Below are 15,206 nucleotides of genomic sequence, written 5' to 3'. Positions count from 1 at the left end.
AGGAAAGGAAAGGAAAGGAAAGGAAAGGAAAGGAAAGGAAAGGAAAGGAAAGGAAAGGAAAGGAAAGGGAAAGGGAAAGGGAAAGGGAAAGGGAAAGGGAAAGGGAAAGGGAAAGGAAAAGAAATTGAAGCTCAAACCAAGGGGGCGCGGCAATGGGAGAGAAGCCCATTGGGGAGGGGGAGGTTGGTGCTGGGATTTACAGACAAGCACCTGCAAGCAGAGCTCGGAGTGGATAAATACGGATTCCACGGGCACCGTGTGACGCCAGCACGGCTGAAACACACGGCTTTAAACCTGCTGCGTGTGCTGAAGCAGCATTTTAAACCTTTCACTGAAATCTTCCATGTCAACCTGAGAACGTCAACCTGAGAACGTCAACCTGAGAATGTCAACCCGAGAATGTCAACTTTCCATTTCAACCTGAGAATTTCAACCTGAGAACGTCAATCTTCCATTTCAACCTGAGAATTTCAACCTGAGAACGTCAACCCGAGAACGTCAACCCGAGAACGTCAACCCGAGAACGTCAATCTTCCATTTCAACCTGAGAATTTCAACCTGAGAATGTCAACCTGAGAACATCAACATGAGAATGTCAATCTTCCATTTCAACCTGAGAATGTCAACCTGAGAATGTCAATCTGTGAATTTCAACCTGAGAATGTCAACCCGAGAATGTCAACCTGAAAATGAATTTCCACCCTACAATGAATTCCACCCAAAAATTTCCACCCTACAATGAATTTCAACCCCACAATGGATTTCAACCCCACAATGGATTTCAACCCCACAATGGATTTCAACCCCACAATGGATTTCAACCCCACAATGGATTTCCACCCTACAATGAATTTCAACCCTACAATGAATTTCCACCCTACAAGGAATTTCCACCCTACAAGGAATTTCCACCCAAAAATTGCATTTTTCTTTTCATTGTCCCTCAGTGTGAGAACATGGCAAGTCTAGCTTGCCCCAGATAAGGTCTAGCCAATCTACCTGAATGGTTTAAGTAATAAATTACCTAAATAATTCAGAGGCTGTCTGGTACAGAGCAAACATGATCTGTTCAAAACCCATCCAGGAGCATGAGGCCCCTGGAGAGCTGACAGGCACTCAGAGCCCAGAAACAGGAGGAACACCAGAGACTACAGATTAAATATATTCTAAGCAATTCTGCTATTATGAAGCGCCAAAAAAACTGAAAATAATCCGAATTCTATTGATAGGCTGCATTGTTATAGTCATTGAAGAAGGTGGGAAAGTAGCAGAGGTGAAGAATATCAGAGAATTGTTTTATCCACTCAAACAGTTTTTTTACGAAATAAACCCCCTTTATTTTTTAAGTCTTTTTAAACCAAACAATTCCCAGCCCTGACATCTGGTTTAATATCAGTGCCTATCGTGGAGAAAATTAACTTTCAATTTAATCTTTGGTATCTCTGAACAGGGAGCAGAGAACGCCCAGCTCTCCCCAGGTTTTGAAAAGGTTTTCTCCCTGCAAGCACAGAACTGCCACAGCAAAGGATCTCCCAGAATATTAATACTCACCCCTCCAATCCTAAATAAAACCAAAACTATTCCCAAAATACAGAACACCCCGAGCTGCAAGGATCAAGGAGCGCAAGGATCTTTCTCCTCATGGAAAGAAGCAGGTTTTTCCCCAAAGCAGCAGCTTTTCCTCACAGCCAGCCTACCCCTGCCCCGGCTCAGCCCGCAGCACAGAAAGCGCAGCATGCAGCAGTGCCAGCAGCACAGGCAGGGCCCCGTGCCCAGGGAGCTCCGGGGGCTGCTGAGGGCACACGACACCAGAGCCTGCTGTGGGAGCACAAACAAACACACCCGTGTGCATTTGTACCAACAGCCGAACCACAGTTTAACCAGCTGCTCCGGAAACCTTACCCCGCCTTCCCCCAAACACAGCCGCGCCAGCGCGGGGCATAAAGTTGGTTTTTTCTTTCTCTTTTGTTCCTCCTGCTCCAGGCTGAGCCTCAGGGATGCTCTCCAGGAGCTGGGGAGGTTCATTCTGGCATGCAGGTGAAGGAGGGAGGGGAACTCACCTGTTCCAGCACAGACACCTGCCCAGCAGCTGGGACTGAGAGCCATCATCACATCACGATCCACAACTCCTTCATGAAACCCCAGACTCACTGAGGCTGGAAATGAGCTCCAAGATCAGAGTCCAGGCTGTGCCCGGTCCCCACCTTGTCCCAGAGCTCTGAGTGCCAGCTCCAGGAATTCCTGGGACACCTCCAGGGATGGGCACTCCAAACCTCCCTGGGCACTTCCAATCCCTGAGCACCCTTTCCATGGGGAAATTCCTGCTCTGGCCACCCTGAGCCTGCCCTGGCCCAGCCTGAGGCCGTTCCCTCTGCTCCTGTCCCTGTTCCCTGCAGCAGATCCCAAATCCCAAATCCCCCCCGGCTGTCCCCTCCTGTCAGGGAGTTGTAGGGAAAATTCCCTCTGAGCCTCCTTTATTCTCCTTCACTCTGCTCTGATTAAGTCTGATTTAATTCCAAGGATTTGTGAATTATCAGGAAGCACATTCATCAGGCAGCAAGTTAATTTCTATGATTTGTTTGAAAAAATAACAAATCAGGGGGATGGGAAAATTAAGTAAAATGAAAATACCTGGAAGGAAAAATAAGAATTGCACCAACTTAATGAACCCCATTATTAACTCAATCAACAGAATGAAAATGACTTCAGAGCTTTTTTGTTTGTACAAACGTCAGGCATAAACAAAACCCCCTAACACTGCACGAAATAAAAAGCATTTGGGAGTCATCCTTGTTAAAAAAAACCTGCTGAAGAGTTTTTATGGAGGAAAGGAACAACCACACCCTGAAAACTCTGGTGGGACTCTCAGGTCTCCTCCAGGCTCAGTGAGCAGGGGGTGGTGGGATGGATAGGAATTTGACAGGAAGGTCTCACAGATGTGTAAGTACAGCACAGAGATCTTTGAATGTAGAATCTAAAGAAAGAATAGAAATGATAGCAAGTTTGGATAAAGAAGAAAAGAACTGCTGAGCTAATCTTACTGGACAACTAGAAAGCAAAGGGTGAGTTGGAAGGGGGTTGTTATAGCTCAGAGCAAAGGATAAATCCACCTCAAACAGGTGATGTTTTTACCAATCAAAAAAGCTTTCACAGACAAACATGAAAGCCAATGTTGTGAGCCGGGAAAAGATCTCAAAATTTTCCACCGCAAGAAAACTGAAAAACAACTTCTAGCTTAAACTGTAGCACGCTAACCTTTTGTGATTGGAAAATAGTAACACGAATATGGTGATGTTAGTAGTTATGGCAGGCTGCGGGCAACGGGAAAAGTATTGCCTGCTTGTCATGTGTTAGAACGTTCAGCAAAGAGAAGTCTGCAATGCACTGTAACAGAAGTGCAGTGGCTTCAGAGGAGCCACAGCTGAGGGCGACAGGCTGCGGGCTGGGCTCTTGTCAGCCAGCACCCGTGAGCTGCTGCAGGATGTGGCTACAACAAACAGCATTCCAAGAGCCCTTTTGGCTCTCCGGGGGATCCCAGCTCCCCCAGGCTGCTGCTCACCTCTCGAGGCAGGCGAAGAGCCCGGCCTTGCCCCCCACGGCACAGAGCACCTTGGGCGCGCAGCGGGGCCGCGTCAGCAGCACGGTCTGGTGGGACAGTCTGTGCTCGGGCATGAAGTGGTACTTGAGGGCCTCGTTGAGCAGGTGCTTGCAGGTGTGGTCGTCCCTGATCAGGTGGTTGGCCTCGTAGAGGCGGGTGAGGAACTTGACGCTGAGCAGGGGCAGGCGCACGCAGTGCAGCAGCTGCGCCAGGTACTTCTGGCGCTCCTGCACGTCGTACTTGACCCAGGACTCCAGGGCGTAGAACACCGTCTCCTCCGTCACCACGTTCAGGCAGTCGTTGGACACGATCTCGTCCAGCTCCGAGTGCGTCAGCTCCAGGAACTCCTCGGTCCGGCACACGTCCTCGAAGTTCCGGCAGATGAACTTGCTGGCCGCCAGGCACAGCTCGTGGCAGCCGTAGGTCTCGGCGAAGCGCGAGATGCCGATGCAGTTGCCGGGGTCCAGCTGGCTCTCCAGGAAAGCGCAGCACTCCTTGACCACCAGCTTGACCTGCAGCAGGTTGGCGGCGGGCAGCAGGGACTCCACGGTGTCCTGCGAGATGAACACGGTGCCGGTGTAGGCGTACTCCACGATGGCCTGCAGCGCCGCCTCGTCCACGCACTGGAACTCCACCTCGGCGTTCTCCTTCTCCGACAGGTTCCCCGTGAACATGGCCTTGAAGTAGGGGCTGATGCTGGCCAGCACCGCCTTGTGAGCGTGGATCTTGGCCTCGCCCACGCGCAGCACCACGTCGCACAGCTCCTGGTGCTGCCGCAGCAGGTTGAGGCCCTGCAGGAGCTGCTCCGAGTGCAGGGGGGTCAGCTTGGCCAGCAGGAAGGGCGGGGACGACGGGTCCATCTGGGACAAACACAGTTTGGGAGGGGTCACTTCACCTTCTGTAACTCAGACAGACACGCCTAACAGTTACACGGCATTTTTCTGTTAAGGCTTGCTGCTTCCCAGTTCCCTTTTTAACTCTTACCTGCTACGCTTTCTCACGCAAGTTAAATCCAGGACCTCCAAACGTTCATTAATAGTCTATGCTAAATTCAACTCTGAATTAAAAAACCCCACAACCATCGCTTTTTTTTTTTTTTTTTTTTTTTCTGGAGTAAAACATCTATGATCTGATTGTTGGGGTGTCTGTGCAGGACCAGGAGCTGGACTGATGATTCCTGTGGATCCCTTCCCACTCAGGATATTCTGTGATTCTACATCAAGGGTTTGAGAGAACTGAACAGTGGCTGAAATAGAAACAAACACAGATAACTGAAGAACACAACTGGCTTATTTGACACAGTTTGGACAGTTCTTAAAAACTCCCTTTGTGCAGCTCAGTTCCTGCCTGCTTAGTGCTCCTGGGGAGGAGCCCGGTTCTGCTGTGCCTTTTTCTGGCCAGGCTCTGGCAGAGCACATCTTCCCAATCCCAATCTCAATCCCTGCCTTCCCTCTGCCAACCACCCCCACAGAGCCAGGGCTGGAGCAGATTCCTGTGCTGTGGATGCACAGAGGAGCACAGGAGGACCAGGAGATCCTCACCTGACCTCGGGGCTCCCACCTTGCCAGGAAATCCCTGCTGGGGAAGTCTCAGCCTCTGGAGAGCTCAGAGCTGCCCAGGTGAGCAGGGGGACGGGCTGAGCACCCTGGAATTCTCAGCACTGGCAGCTGCCCACGCTCCCCAGGAACTCCAGGAGCACCGAGGGGAGGATCCTCACTCCTCCACAGCTCCACACAACTCCTCTTCCCCAAGTCCCCACGTGCATCGTGACACTGGAGCACTGGGTACCTGCTCTAATTTCAGCTCCCTGAGCACTCCCAGGGTGCAGCAGCTCTTTGTTCAGCCCCCAGAGCTGCACTGCTGAGAGGTGGAGGGTAGGAATGTGTCAGGATCCTGAGCCAGGGGGAAAGAATCCCATTGTTCTCCAGGGAACACTGCAACCACCCCACTCCCGAGCCCAGCAGCTTCTGATTTGCTAAATCATCTGCAAGATCTCGCCTCTTTTATCTTAATAATAAGTTCATCATTCACACAGCTCCTGAAATGACACCTCACTTGCAGGGGAGCCCACTTAGGAGTGCTTAATTTGAAATAATCAAATGGGTTGCCAACGTTTAAATACAGAATACAATAGTAGTGACAGGGAAGGGAAGGGACTCCAAAACCTCTTACCCACAAAGGCATAAATAAGCCCTGCTATTATCACTCTATACTGGAAGGAAATAACTGAAAGAAACTAATTTAAGCACATCTGCAAAAGGCAAGATCATAGCCAGCAATATTTTCCCCATCATAATTTTCCAGCGCAAATTATACACGGAAGAATTAAAAGATTTAAAATAATAATTAAAAAAAGCTGTCCAGCAGCTAAAGGAATGCATTTCCCTTTTGTGTTTGCATCCAGTTCCTAATTCCATCATACAAACACACAAAAATCAGGAAACACAAGGCACCACCCCACGGAAAAAGGAACGGACACAGTTCAGCTGCAAAGCCTAACAAAACACCTATAAATAATTATATTTAAGGTATTCTGCAGCAATAAAGCTTCGTGTACCACTCTGGTAGAACTTCTCACCATCCCCTGCATGGCCAGGCTCGCCCCTACCATGGATTTGCTGTTATTTATTTCACTGTTCAGCAAGGAATCAGCAGCTGGAACATGAAGCAGCCCTGAACTGCAGCCCAGCCCAGCTACCTGTGTTCAGCCCCAGGCTATCAGATCCTTTCAGCCCGGGCTTCAAACTCATCTCCAAGAGCAGCAGTGACTGGAAATGAAGAGGTTAAGCAGCACAGCAAACGCCCGAGCGGAGGGATCGGAGCAGCAGCAAGAGCTGCGGGCTGTGCTCTGCCCCAGTAGGGACTGATTTGGGAGGCGGCAGGGACGGGCAGGGGAGCGGCTCGGCTGGTTCTGGGACTGCCAGCCCCGAGCGGCTCCAACAGCCGGGGAAGAACAAAAGCCGCAGCGGAAACTGGAATTCCTAATTCCTGATCTCCCTGCGTTTGTGTCTCAGCCCGGTGCCCGAGCTCCGGTCCCGGCCGGGAGCAGGGCCGGGGGGCAGCGGCGGGACCCGGAGCACGCTGGGCTGCGAGCGGTGTCCCCGCCTCAGGGTCCCCTCCAGACCAAACCACTCCTGGTGGCCGCGGCTCCGCCACTCCCCGCTCACGCCGGGGTCTCCCCGTGCCGGGCGGGCCCCGCGCGCACCCGCAGCCGCTCCGGCTGCATTGGCACCCCGCCCGGGGACACGGCGGTGCCGGGAGGCGGCACTGCGGCTGTGTCCCGCTGTGTCCCCGTGGTTCCCGGTGGCTCCCGGCGGTTCCAGCTCTCACCTGTGCCCGGGGTGCCCCAGGCCCGGCCCGGCCGCGCCGCCGCCTCGTTCCGCCGCTTCGCCGCTGCCCTCTACGTCACTTCCGGCCGTCGCGCCCCGCCAATCAACTGCCGTACCGCCGCACACACCCACACCCGCCGGTACCCGGGCGGTACCACACCGCGCACCGCGCGGGGGGACCACCCCCAGATTCGCTTCCTCGTCAGTTTGGCTTCAGCCCCGTCCGTGGTGCTCGCGTCCCGCCTCTTTCCGCTCTCCGCCCCCGCTCCCGCGCCTCCTCCCGCCCGCAGCGGCCTGAGAAGAAGGCGGGAAGTCACGCGTGTGCTCCCCGCTCGCCGCGTCGTGGTCGGCGCCGCGCCGGCGCGGCACGCGGCGCCCCCTGGCGACGGCGGCGTTGCCGGGCGGGGCCTGAGGGCCGCCCATGGCCGCGGCCTCGGGCCATGGCGGAGCCGCCGCCCGGAGCCGCCGCACCGCGGGGCCGCGGCCGGGCCTGGGAGCGCGGCGGCTCCGCGCAGGACGGCGATGACGGCGCGGAGTCCTCCCGCCCTGCTCACAACGGTTCGGGCGCGGAGCCCCTCGGTCCCGCTGTGAACAGTCCGGGCGCGGATGCCGCCGGTCCCGCTGAGGACGGGCCGGGCACGGAGCCCTTCGGTCCCGCTGAGGACGGGCCGGGCACGGAGCCCCCCGGCTCCGCTCACAACGGTTCGGGCACGGAGGCTCCCGGCCCTCGGGAAGACGCGGAGCCGCCCGGCCCGCGGGAGGACTGGGCTCTCCCGGCGGGGCCGGAGCCGTCGCTGGTACCGCCGGAGCTCCGCGCGCGGCTGCTGGACCGGCGGGACTACCGCGGCCGTGCTCAGGCCGTGGAGCAGCTGCGGCGGGCGGTGGAGAGCTGCAGCCCCGCCGCGCTGGGCGCCGCGCCCGCCGCCGCGCTGCTGGGGCTGATCGCGCTGCTGGACGCGCTGCTGCACGACCCCAACTTCGCGGTGGCTCGGGGGGCGCTGGAGGTGACCCGGCTGCTGGCGCTGCGCCTCGGCCGCCGCGTCCCGGCCGTGCTGGCCCCGCTGGTGCGCGCGGCCGCCCGGGCTCTCGGGGACGCGCAGCCGGCCATGCGGCGGGACAGCGGGCGGCTGCTGCTGCGGCTGATGGAGGCGGCCGGGCCGCGGCCCGTGCTGCGCCTGCTGCTGCAGGAGCGCCTGCTGCGGCACCGCAGCGCCCGGCTCCGCGAGGAGCTGCTCAACGCGTGCATCGCCGCGCTGCTCACCTACCCCGCCGGCGAGCTGGACCTGCCCCGGCTGGCGGCCGCCCTGGCTCCGGCGCTGCTGGACGCCAAGCGCAGGGTCCGGCACGCTGCCATGGAGGCGTTCGCCGCGCTGGCCTCGGCGCTGGGCCCCGGCGGCACCGGAGCGCTGCTCCGCGCCCTGGACGCCGTGGAGCTGCGGGCCGGCGGCGCGGGGGTCGTGCACGCCGTGCAGGCTCGGCTGGCCAGGAAGGTGCTGCCCAGGCTGGGCGAGCAGGGACTCGTGGAGTACGGCGTGCCCTCGTTGCCCTCCTCCGGACAATGCCGAGGGTCGTGCCCGCCTCCCGGAGCCGACACCGAGTGGCTGCTGATGGGCGGCAGGAGCCGGAGCGCGCACGGGAGCTGCGGGCACCTCGCCTGCCGCGACGCGCTGCACGGACCGGCTTGTGCCCAGCGGGGACTGAGCCCCAGGAGAGTCCTGAGCGCTGGCAGAGGCAAAAACAAGCTGCCCTGGGAGAACGAGCTGGCTGCGGACAGGGAAGGTGGCTCGGGAGTGAGGGTGCCTGTCGCGAAGGGTGTGGAGCAGGTACGTAACTCCCTGGGTGCCTTTATCCTTAGGGTGCTTCCGAAGGGAGGATGAAGAGTTGTCAGAGGCTGGGAAGCGAGAGATGTTTGGGAGGTATGGCTACTGTTTCATGCTTCATGGATCTGTACGCTTATGGCTCTGGGAAGGTAAATTTGGGAATTGATCAGATACAACCAAGTGATTTACCAGATTACTTGTCACTTCCAGAAAAATACGTGAATGTTTTTTTGAGGTTAGCTGGACAACCTGAGACACTCCTTAAGTCTGGTAGTAGTGACATGACCCTGACATGTCAACAATGACAGGTGAACCCCTGGGAATGAGCACAAACGTGGAGACAACAGCCTTTATCTGTATGTTTGTGTTTGAAAGCGTGGGACTGACTGCACAGAGTCCCTGCTTGGGGGAAAACCAAGCAAGTCCTTGAGCTCAGGCTCTGAAGGCAGAGCTCTGGGATGGGGCTGAGCAAGGGCTCTTTGGGATAAACCTGGAGGCTGCCAAATGCCTGTGTGGCTCTAGTTCCTCGGGCAGATCCAGCCAGGAAAAATGTAGGTCAGGCTAGAATAAGGATTCTGGTTGAGTTTGGGTGTAATCACCTCCAGACCACGTCAGCAGCTGGAATGGGGAGGAACTTCTGGAAAACTGTCCAGGTTCTTTTTCCTTTGCCAGTGGTTCTGTATCGTGTTTTGGATACCACACATCTCTGTGTGGTTGTTTTTCTGTTGTGTTTTGGGGTTTTATTTTTAAGTGGACATGTTTGATTTATGGTAACTTGATCTCCTGTGAGGGAGCAGTAGCAAACAGAGCTCCTGAGGAAATCAGAGGCTGTGCAGAGGACTCTCCTCAGTGCCACATTTTCGTACTCAGATTTTAATTCTCAGTTGCTTGGTAACTTGTGGCTGGGCTGGGTGAGGTCATGGACAGTGAGTGCTCCTCTGCAGCCTGGCTGTGGGACAGGCCCTCCACAAAATAAACTCAGTTCATGTTTCTGGACTGTCAAACCTGGAAGTTCATGCCTCGACTTGAATGCTCATCTCTTGGTGCCTGTGTTGCCTTTCCTGAGGCTCCTAAAGACGTCTGTGTCTCCCTGAGCTGATGAATCAGTTCCCTTGGGATATCTACAAACAGGGTCAGGACAAGATGTGTAGGAAACACCTCTGGAGCAAAAAGGGCTTCCTTTTTGGAACAGTTTTTCAATATTAACTAATACAGCTTGTAGAAAACAACAGTGCCAGTGTTCTGCTGGCAGGTTGGGCCAAGCGCTGTGCTGCTGCTGTTTTTCTGTAGCTGTGAACAAAAAGCAAGTTAATACAGGCACCAACACCTGGCTGGGTCTTGGAAAGGAGGAAGCTTCCCTGCCTGGGAGAGCCAGGGAGAAAAGGAGCTTCTGGAAATGCTCCTTTTCTGGAAGGAATGGACCTTTTGTACATGTGGTAATGTTTTTTATCTCTGTAACATGGGAGCAGTTTCCAGCTCTGCAGAGCAGGAGAGAAAGTCAGGAGTTTGTGGATTCTGTTTGGTTGGTGTGTGAAGTGCATTTGGAGGTGGGGTATATAATCATCAGTTCCTGCAATTGTTTGGGTGGGAAAATCAAATCCCAGCCAGTGCCACCCCTGCATGAGCAGGGACACCTCCCATTGTCCCAGGTGCTCCAAGCCCAATGTCCAGCCTGGCCTTGGGCACTGCCAGGGATCCAGGGGCAGCCACAGCAAATCTGGGAATTCCAGCCCAGCCAGGAATTCCCAATTCCCAACATCCCATCCATCCCTGCCCTCTGGCAGTGGGAAGCTGATTTGGCACAGGAGGAATTGGAGTCCTGTTGGCCAGACCCCAGTTACCCGGGGTGGTTTAATAGTGCTGTCTTGACCTGAGTGCTGTCGTTGTCACCTTTGCTGCTCCTTCCTCACATCCTGATCCTTTGTCTCATCACATCTGACTGAAACTCTCCGGGACAGGGAACACTGTCCAGTGATGCTGGTGACCAGAGGGATGCCAGGGAATGGCTGGAACTGGGCCAGGGAGGCTCAGGCTGGATTTTGGGAAAGGTTCTTCCCTCCCCCAGAGGCTGCTGGCACTGCCCAGGCTCTCCCCAGGGAATGGGCACGGCCCCGGGGCTGCCAGAGCTCCAGGAGTGTTTGGGATGGCCGGGGTGGGATTGTTGGGGGGGATCTGGGCAGGGACAGGGGTGGGATGATCCCTGGGGGTCCCTTCCAGCTCAGGATATTCCATGGTCATGTCTTGGATGCAAGAAGGTGAATTGTGTTTTCAGTCTGGGAATGTAAACCTGGCTGGTGCTCCCTGGGCTGAAGACATTCCAGGAGGTGTGAGAGTCAAGCTCTTGTCCCTGGGCCGTCCAGCAACCAGGATTTATGTGGGAAGTTAGCCCTGGATCTGTCCTGAACTCCCTCAGTGAGGAAAATCCATTTATCATGCATAAATCTCAGGTAGCTGACTGGTTTCTGTACATGTCAAATATTAATTATTAATTCAGACATTACTTTGAAATGAATTTGCTTAAAAATTAACTTTTTGAGTCATTCTGTGGCTGAAAGGATGCAGGGAAGTAGCTTAATGTTTAAAGCTGTTTTCCTGCCAGCATTTTTAGGGTCATGTTACAGGATGATTGTCCAAGGCTGTGTCTAGACTTTCCTGATCAGATAAGATGTGAGTAGAACATGTGTAAATTAATGTGTACTAAAAATAAAAGGTAGATAAGGCACGTTGACCTCAGGGGTTTGTCTGAGAGCTGTGCATTCTCCATCCCTGGAAGGGTTCAGGTGTTCAAGGGCAGGTTGGAATATTGAATATTGCAGCGTGAACGTTCCCTCTGGGACACACAGACCCTGCAGGCCCTGTCCCTGCTGCTGGAGGCACCTTTTGGTACCCAGAGGTTCCTTTTGGGGGAAACAAGAGCTTTTGAACATTTCACTGGACATTTAAGCCCTTTCACGAAGTTTGTGTGGACTCTGGGATCTCCCTTCACCTCGTGTGGAATTCTTCTCATTTCCATATTGATCGGACACTGCAGAACTTGATAACTCAGCTTTGTGGAGGCCTGGGAAATCAGATTTATGGAACAAAATTTCTTTGTTTTCCAAGGATCAGAGGGTGACCAGGGTGTGGGATAAAGGTGTCCCTTCCTTGGGTGTCCCTCTGGGACCTGAGCCCTGCTTTTTCTGGAGCTGGGAGAGGATTCTGGGGAGATGTGGCTCCATCTTTGTGTGGTGTTGATCTCTTTGTGGGAGAACATTGCTGATGCTGCTGGTGTTGGATTGGGAGCACCTTTGGTGTCACCCAGTGGCACAGCTCCACAGGGAAGGGATGCAGGGAGGGAATGTTTGCCTGGGATTCCAGGCTGGACACTGGGGCTTGGAGCAGCCTGGGACAGTGGGAGGTGTCCGTGGCTGGGCTGGGGTGGGATTGAAGGTGCCTTTCCACCCAAACCAGTCTGGAATTCCATGATGGGTCACTCCCGAGGGCTGTGCTTTGATAACCAAGTTACCAGTTCCCGTGGTAGATGGATTCAGGTATTTTCCAGCATTTGTGGAATTTAAAGGAATCTGAACCATTTTGGGAAATCCCTTTGCTAGGATCTGTTATCTGCTTCAGGGAAACATCTGGCAGTTTTGGGTTTGCTTTATTTCCCACCGCCCCTGAGCCTGTGTTTAGTGGATTTGCTGTGGTGTAGTTATAATTTGTGTAGAAGGCAGCAGAGTTTTCACTCCTGGAGCTGGGATGGGAACAGCTGAGTGAAGCTGTGCAGTCTTGGCAGTGTTGGAATTGACTCCTGCATATGTTGCTTTATCTGTATGGAAAAATGGAATGGAAGTTTATCCTGCACCAGCTCCTAAACAGACAATTCCCCCTATCCCAGCTGAAACCAGGCTGTGGTGATTTGTACAAGGAATGTTTCACTATGGACTGAAAGATCTGTGGATGGAATGATGTTAGGTGATTGCAGGAATGGGAATGCCAAGTTTTATCTCCCAATTTTGAATGACCTGGAATAAACCACTTCAGCACTTTCCTGCTGTTGTTCTTTTCATCCTGTGGCCCTCATAAGGGAGGGCAGGGTGAATACAGCCTGGGAATGATTTAAATCACTGATTTTACTAATTAAAGCAGAAATTTATTTAAAGCATGACCTTTTCTTTCCTAAATATTGGTATTATTGAGACTTTCTCCCTGCCTGTAGCCAGTTCTCAGTAAAAGTTGCTGGTGTTGCCAGGTACAGTTTTAGACTGAGTTTGGAGCGTGTGGTTTGCAAAAAACTGTTCAATTCTGGGATTTTGGGGTTCTGTTGTCTATTTAAACACTTCTCCATCAAAAGCAAATAATTCAAAAGGCCAATGTTTATTTTTTTTAATCTAACTTTTAAAACAGTGCAATTCTCTACCAGTTTATTTTGTTGGGGTTTTTCCCCCCCCTTTCAGCATGAGTAGTTTTAACCTGTGTTTTAGACCTGCAAAACAGCTAAAATGCTTTTTGATGCTTAAAATATTTGAATATTGGGTAAGCAGGAAAGTAAAGCTTGTGTGAAAATGTTTGTAACTGCGCTGTGTGCATTTCATTTCACACACAGTTTATTTTGCTTTTCCCTACAGTTGGCTGCATCTGATGATTTCCTTCACTCCCCGAAGCTCCAGGGAATCCCAGGCAGTGCAGATTTGTTTTCCAGCAGGAGCAAAGCTCCCAGGACTTTGCTTGAGCTGAACTCGGAGCATTCTGCCCTTGCTGCTGGTGAGTGGGGGCACAGGGACGTGCTGGAGCTGCCAAGGCAAACCAGATTTTAGTGTTTCAGTAGCCAGGATGATCTGAAAAGCCTGGGCAAGACCAGACCTGAGGGATTGTGTCCCCCCCGGCTCTGGGCTCTGTCCTTGTCCCCTGTGGGGAGTCCTGGCCTTGCCAGGTTTGCTGCCTCACTGTGGTTTGGGTTTTAAGGCACATGCTCAGAGAGGGGATTGTTCCAGGGGGTTCTTTTGCCCCCCTGCAATTCCCAGCTGGAGCAGTGCCCTGGAAGAGCAGCCAGTCCTTTTCCCTTTCCCCCTCTGAGCTGCTTTACGAGGTTGCTTAGAGACTCTGGAATTAAGAACTTGGAGTTCATTTGAGTTTCACACTCAAAGCTACACAGAGTCTGTGTTCCCTCTGAAATATTCCTGGATATTCCCTGTTGGACACCACGTGTGAGGTATTGATTTGGTTCTTTGTGTTCTCTTTTGGAAGGTGCTCTGGGCTCTCATCAGCCCCAGATCTCAGGGAGATGTGGGACACTTGGACACCCACAGGCACGTGGGAAGAGTGGCAGTGTGGGCTCTGATTTGCAGTTTTTGGGATTAAATAATTGTCAGCAGGACAAAGGTATGTGGCTTCTGCCAGTGGCAGAACATGTCACTTTGGAGATGTCACTTGGGAGTTCTCTTAATTCCTCTGCTTCCCTAAGAAATGGAAACTCTTCCTGGAAGTTGTTCAATCCCTCTCTAGATGGGTCCTCCTTCCTGTGTGATTTAATTTATACCTGTTAATTTACAGCCCCAGCTTTGGTCTCTGACTCTGTCAGGGTGTTAGAGAAAAGGTGCCGCTGTGGGAGGATCACAGCAGTGTTTGATCTACTTGCATCACTCTTTTTTTTTAAATATAGTTCTCTAAAACATGCCTGAGAAATCATTTTAAGGCTTAAGCTCACGTTCGGAGGGGAATGCAGTTTGCAGAATGAAGTTGGTTGATTTGTCTGCTTGCTTGGGCAAACTTTTCAGGCTCTGACTGCCTAGTGGTGCATGATTTCATGGGAAATTATTCTTATGATAGATTATTTCGCTGGAAATTATTTTTATGGTGCATTATTTCACTCTAAATCATTCTTACAGTGTATTATTTCATTATAAATTCTTATTACAAGACCCAGTTACCACAAGCACTGTTCTCTTTTCCTTTGCACAGTTTGTTCCAGCCTCAGTTTTTCCAGCAAGACCCAGAGAAGTTTTTGCACTCAGGCAGAACCCATCATGTCCTTCCAAGGTCCCAGTTCCAGCCAGGGCACCTTCATCCTGCCCTCCTTCCCCTTGTCATCCCCCAGGAACAGCCCCAAGCACCTCTCCTCTCCTGCTGCCTCTCCAGGGAAGTCCCAGGAGGATCCCAGGAGCCTTTCCAGCTCCTGGCCTCTCAAAAGCTTCGAGGGGCTGCCTAAGCCTGGCTGCCAGAAGCAGCTGCTCAGCCAAAAGCTAGGAGACAACACAGGTGGGAATGTTCTCAATGTGATGAAAAGGGATTTGGGGGTTGTATTTTGAGGGATTTTTCAGTAGTCAGAAAATCCACAGTGGCAGGTGAGAGGGAATTGGGGAGTGCCTCAGGTGCAGTTAGGAATGGGAGGGATTTATTGATTTAGTTACTTATTTACTTCTGGCTTCACTGCTCACAGCCCTGCAGGCTTCTCCTCAAAAGTAGAGCCTTTGGATTTGT

The 15,206-nt window shown here is 53.1% G+C and overlaps 2 protein-coding genes across 6 annotated transcripts in view; one reads left to right on the top strand and one right to left on the bottom strand.

Annotated features, from left to right (window-relative positions):
- Positions 1-6,990, bottom strand: part of KLHL28 (kelch like family member 28) — a 14,831-nt gene extending 7,841 nt beyond the window's left edge. The window contains exons 1-2 of one of the 5 annotated variants that reach the window (XM_062495886.1): positions 6,929-6,990; positions 3,560-4,844 (exon numbers count right to left, since the gene is read on the bottom strand). In XM_062495886.1, the coding sequence (XP_062351870.1) occupies positions 3,560-4,458 (899 nt within the window). In that variant the 5' untranslated portion in view covers positions 4,459-4,844; positions 6,929-6,990. Of the gene's footprint in view, positions 1-3,559; positions 5,301-6,803; positions 6,825-6,928 lie in introns of those variants that run through there. The other 4 variants (XM_062495889.1, XM_062495884.1, XM_062495887.1 and 1 more) reach the window with 4 other exon arrangements.
- A 377-nt stretch (positions 6,991-7,367) lies between these two features.
- The window catches only part of TOGARAM1 (TOG array regulator of axonemal microtubules 1), a 33,258-nt gene continuing 25,419 nt past the window's right edge, over positions 7,368-15,206 (top strand). The window contains exons 1-5 of the mRNA XM_062495118.1: positions 7,368-8,754; positions 11,600-11,604; positions 13,391-13,490; positions 13,974-14,108; positions 14,688-14,992. Coding sequence (XP_062351102.1) covers positions 7,368-8,754; positions 11,600-11,604; positions 13,391-13,490; positions 13,974-14,108; positions 14,688-14,992 — 1,932 coding nt within the window. The remainder of the gene's footprint in view (positions 8,755-11,599; positions 11,605-13,390; positions 13,491-13,973; positions 14,109-14,687; positions 14,993-15,206) is intronic.

The sequence above is a fragment of the Cinclus cinclus genome, chromosome 6 (genome assembly GCF_963662255.1).
Source record: "Cinclus cinclus chromosome 6, bCinCin1.1, whole genome shotgun sequence".
Classification (NCBI taxonomy): domain Eukaryota; kingdom Metazoa; phylum Chordata; class Aves; order Passeriformes; family Cinclidae; genus Cinclus; species Cinclus cinclus.
Note: the sequence above shows the minus strand (reverse complement) of the source record. Positions and strands in the feature narration are given on the sequence as shown.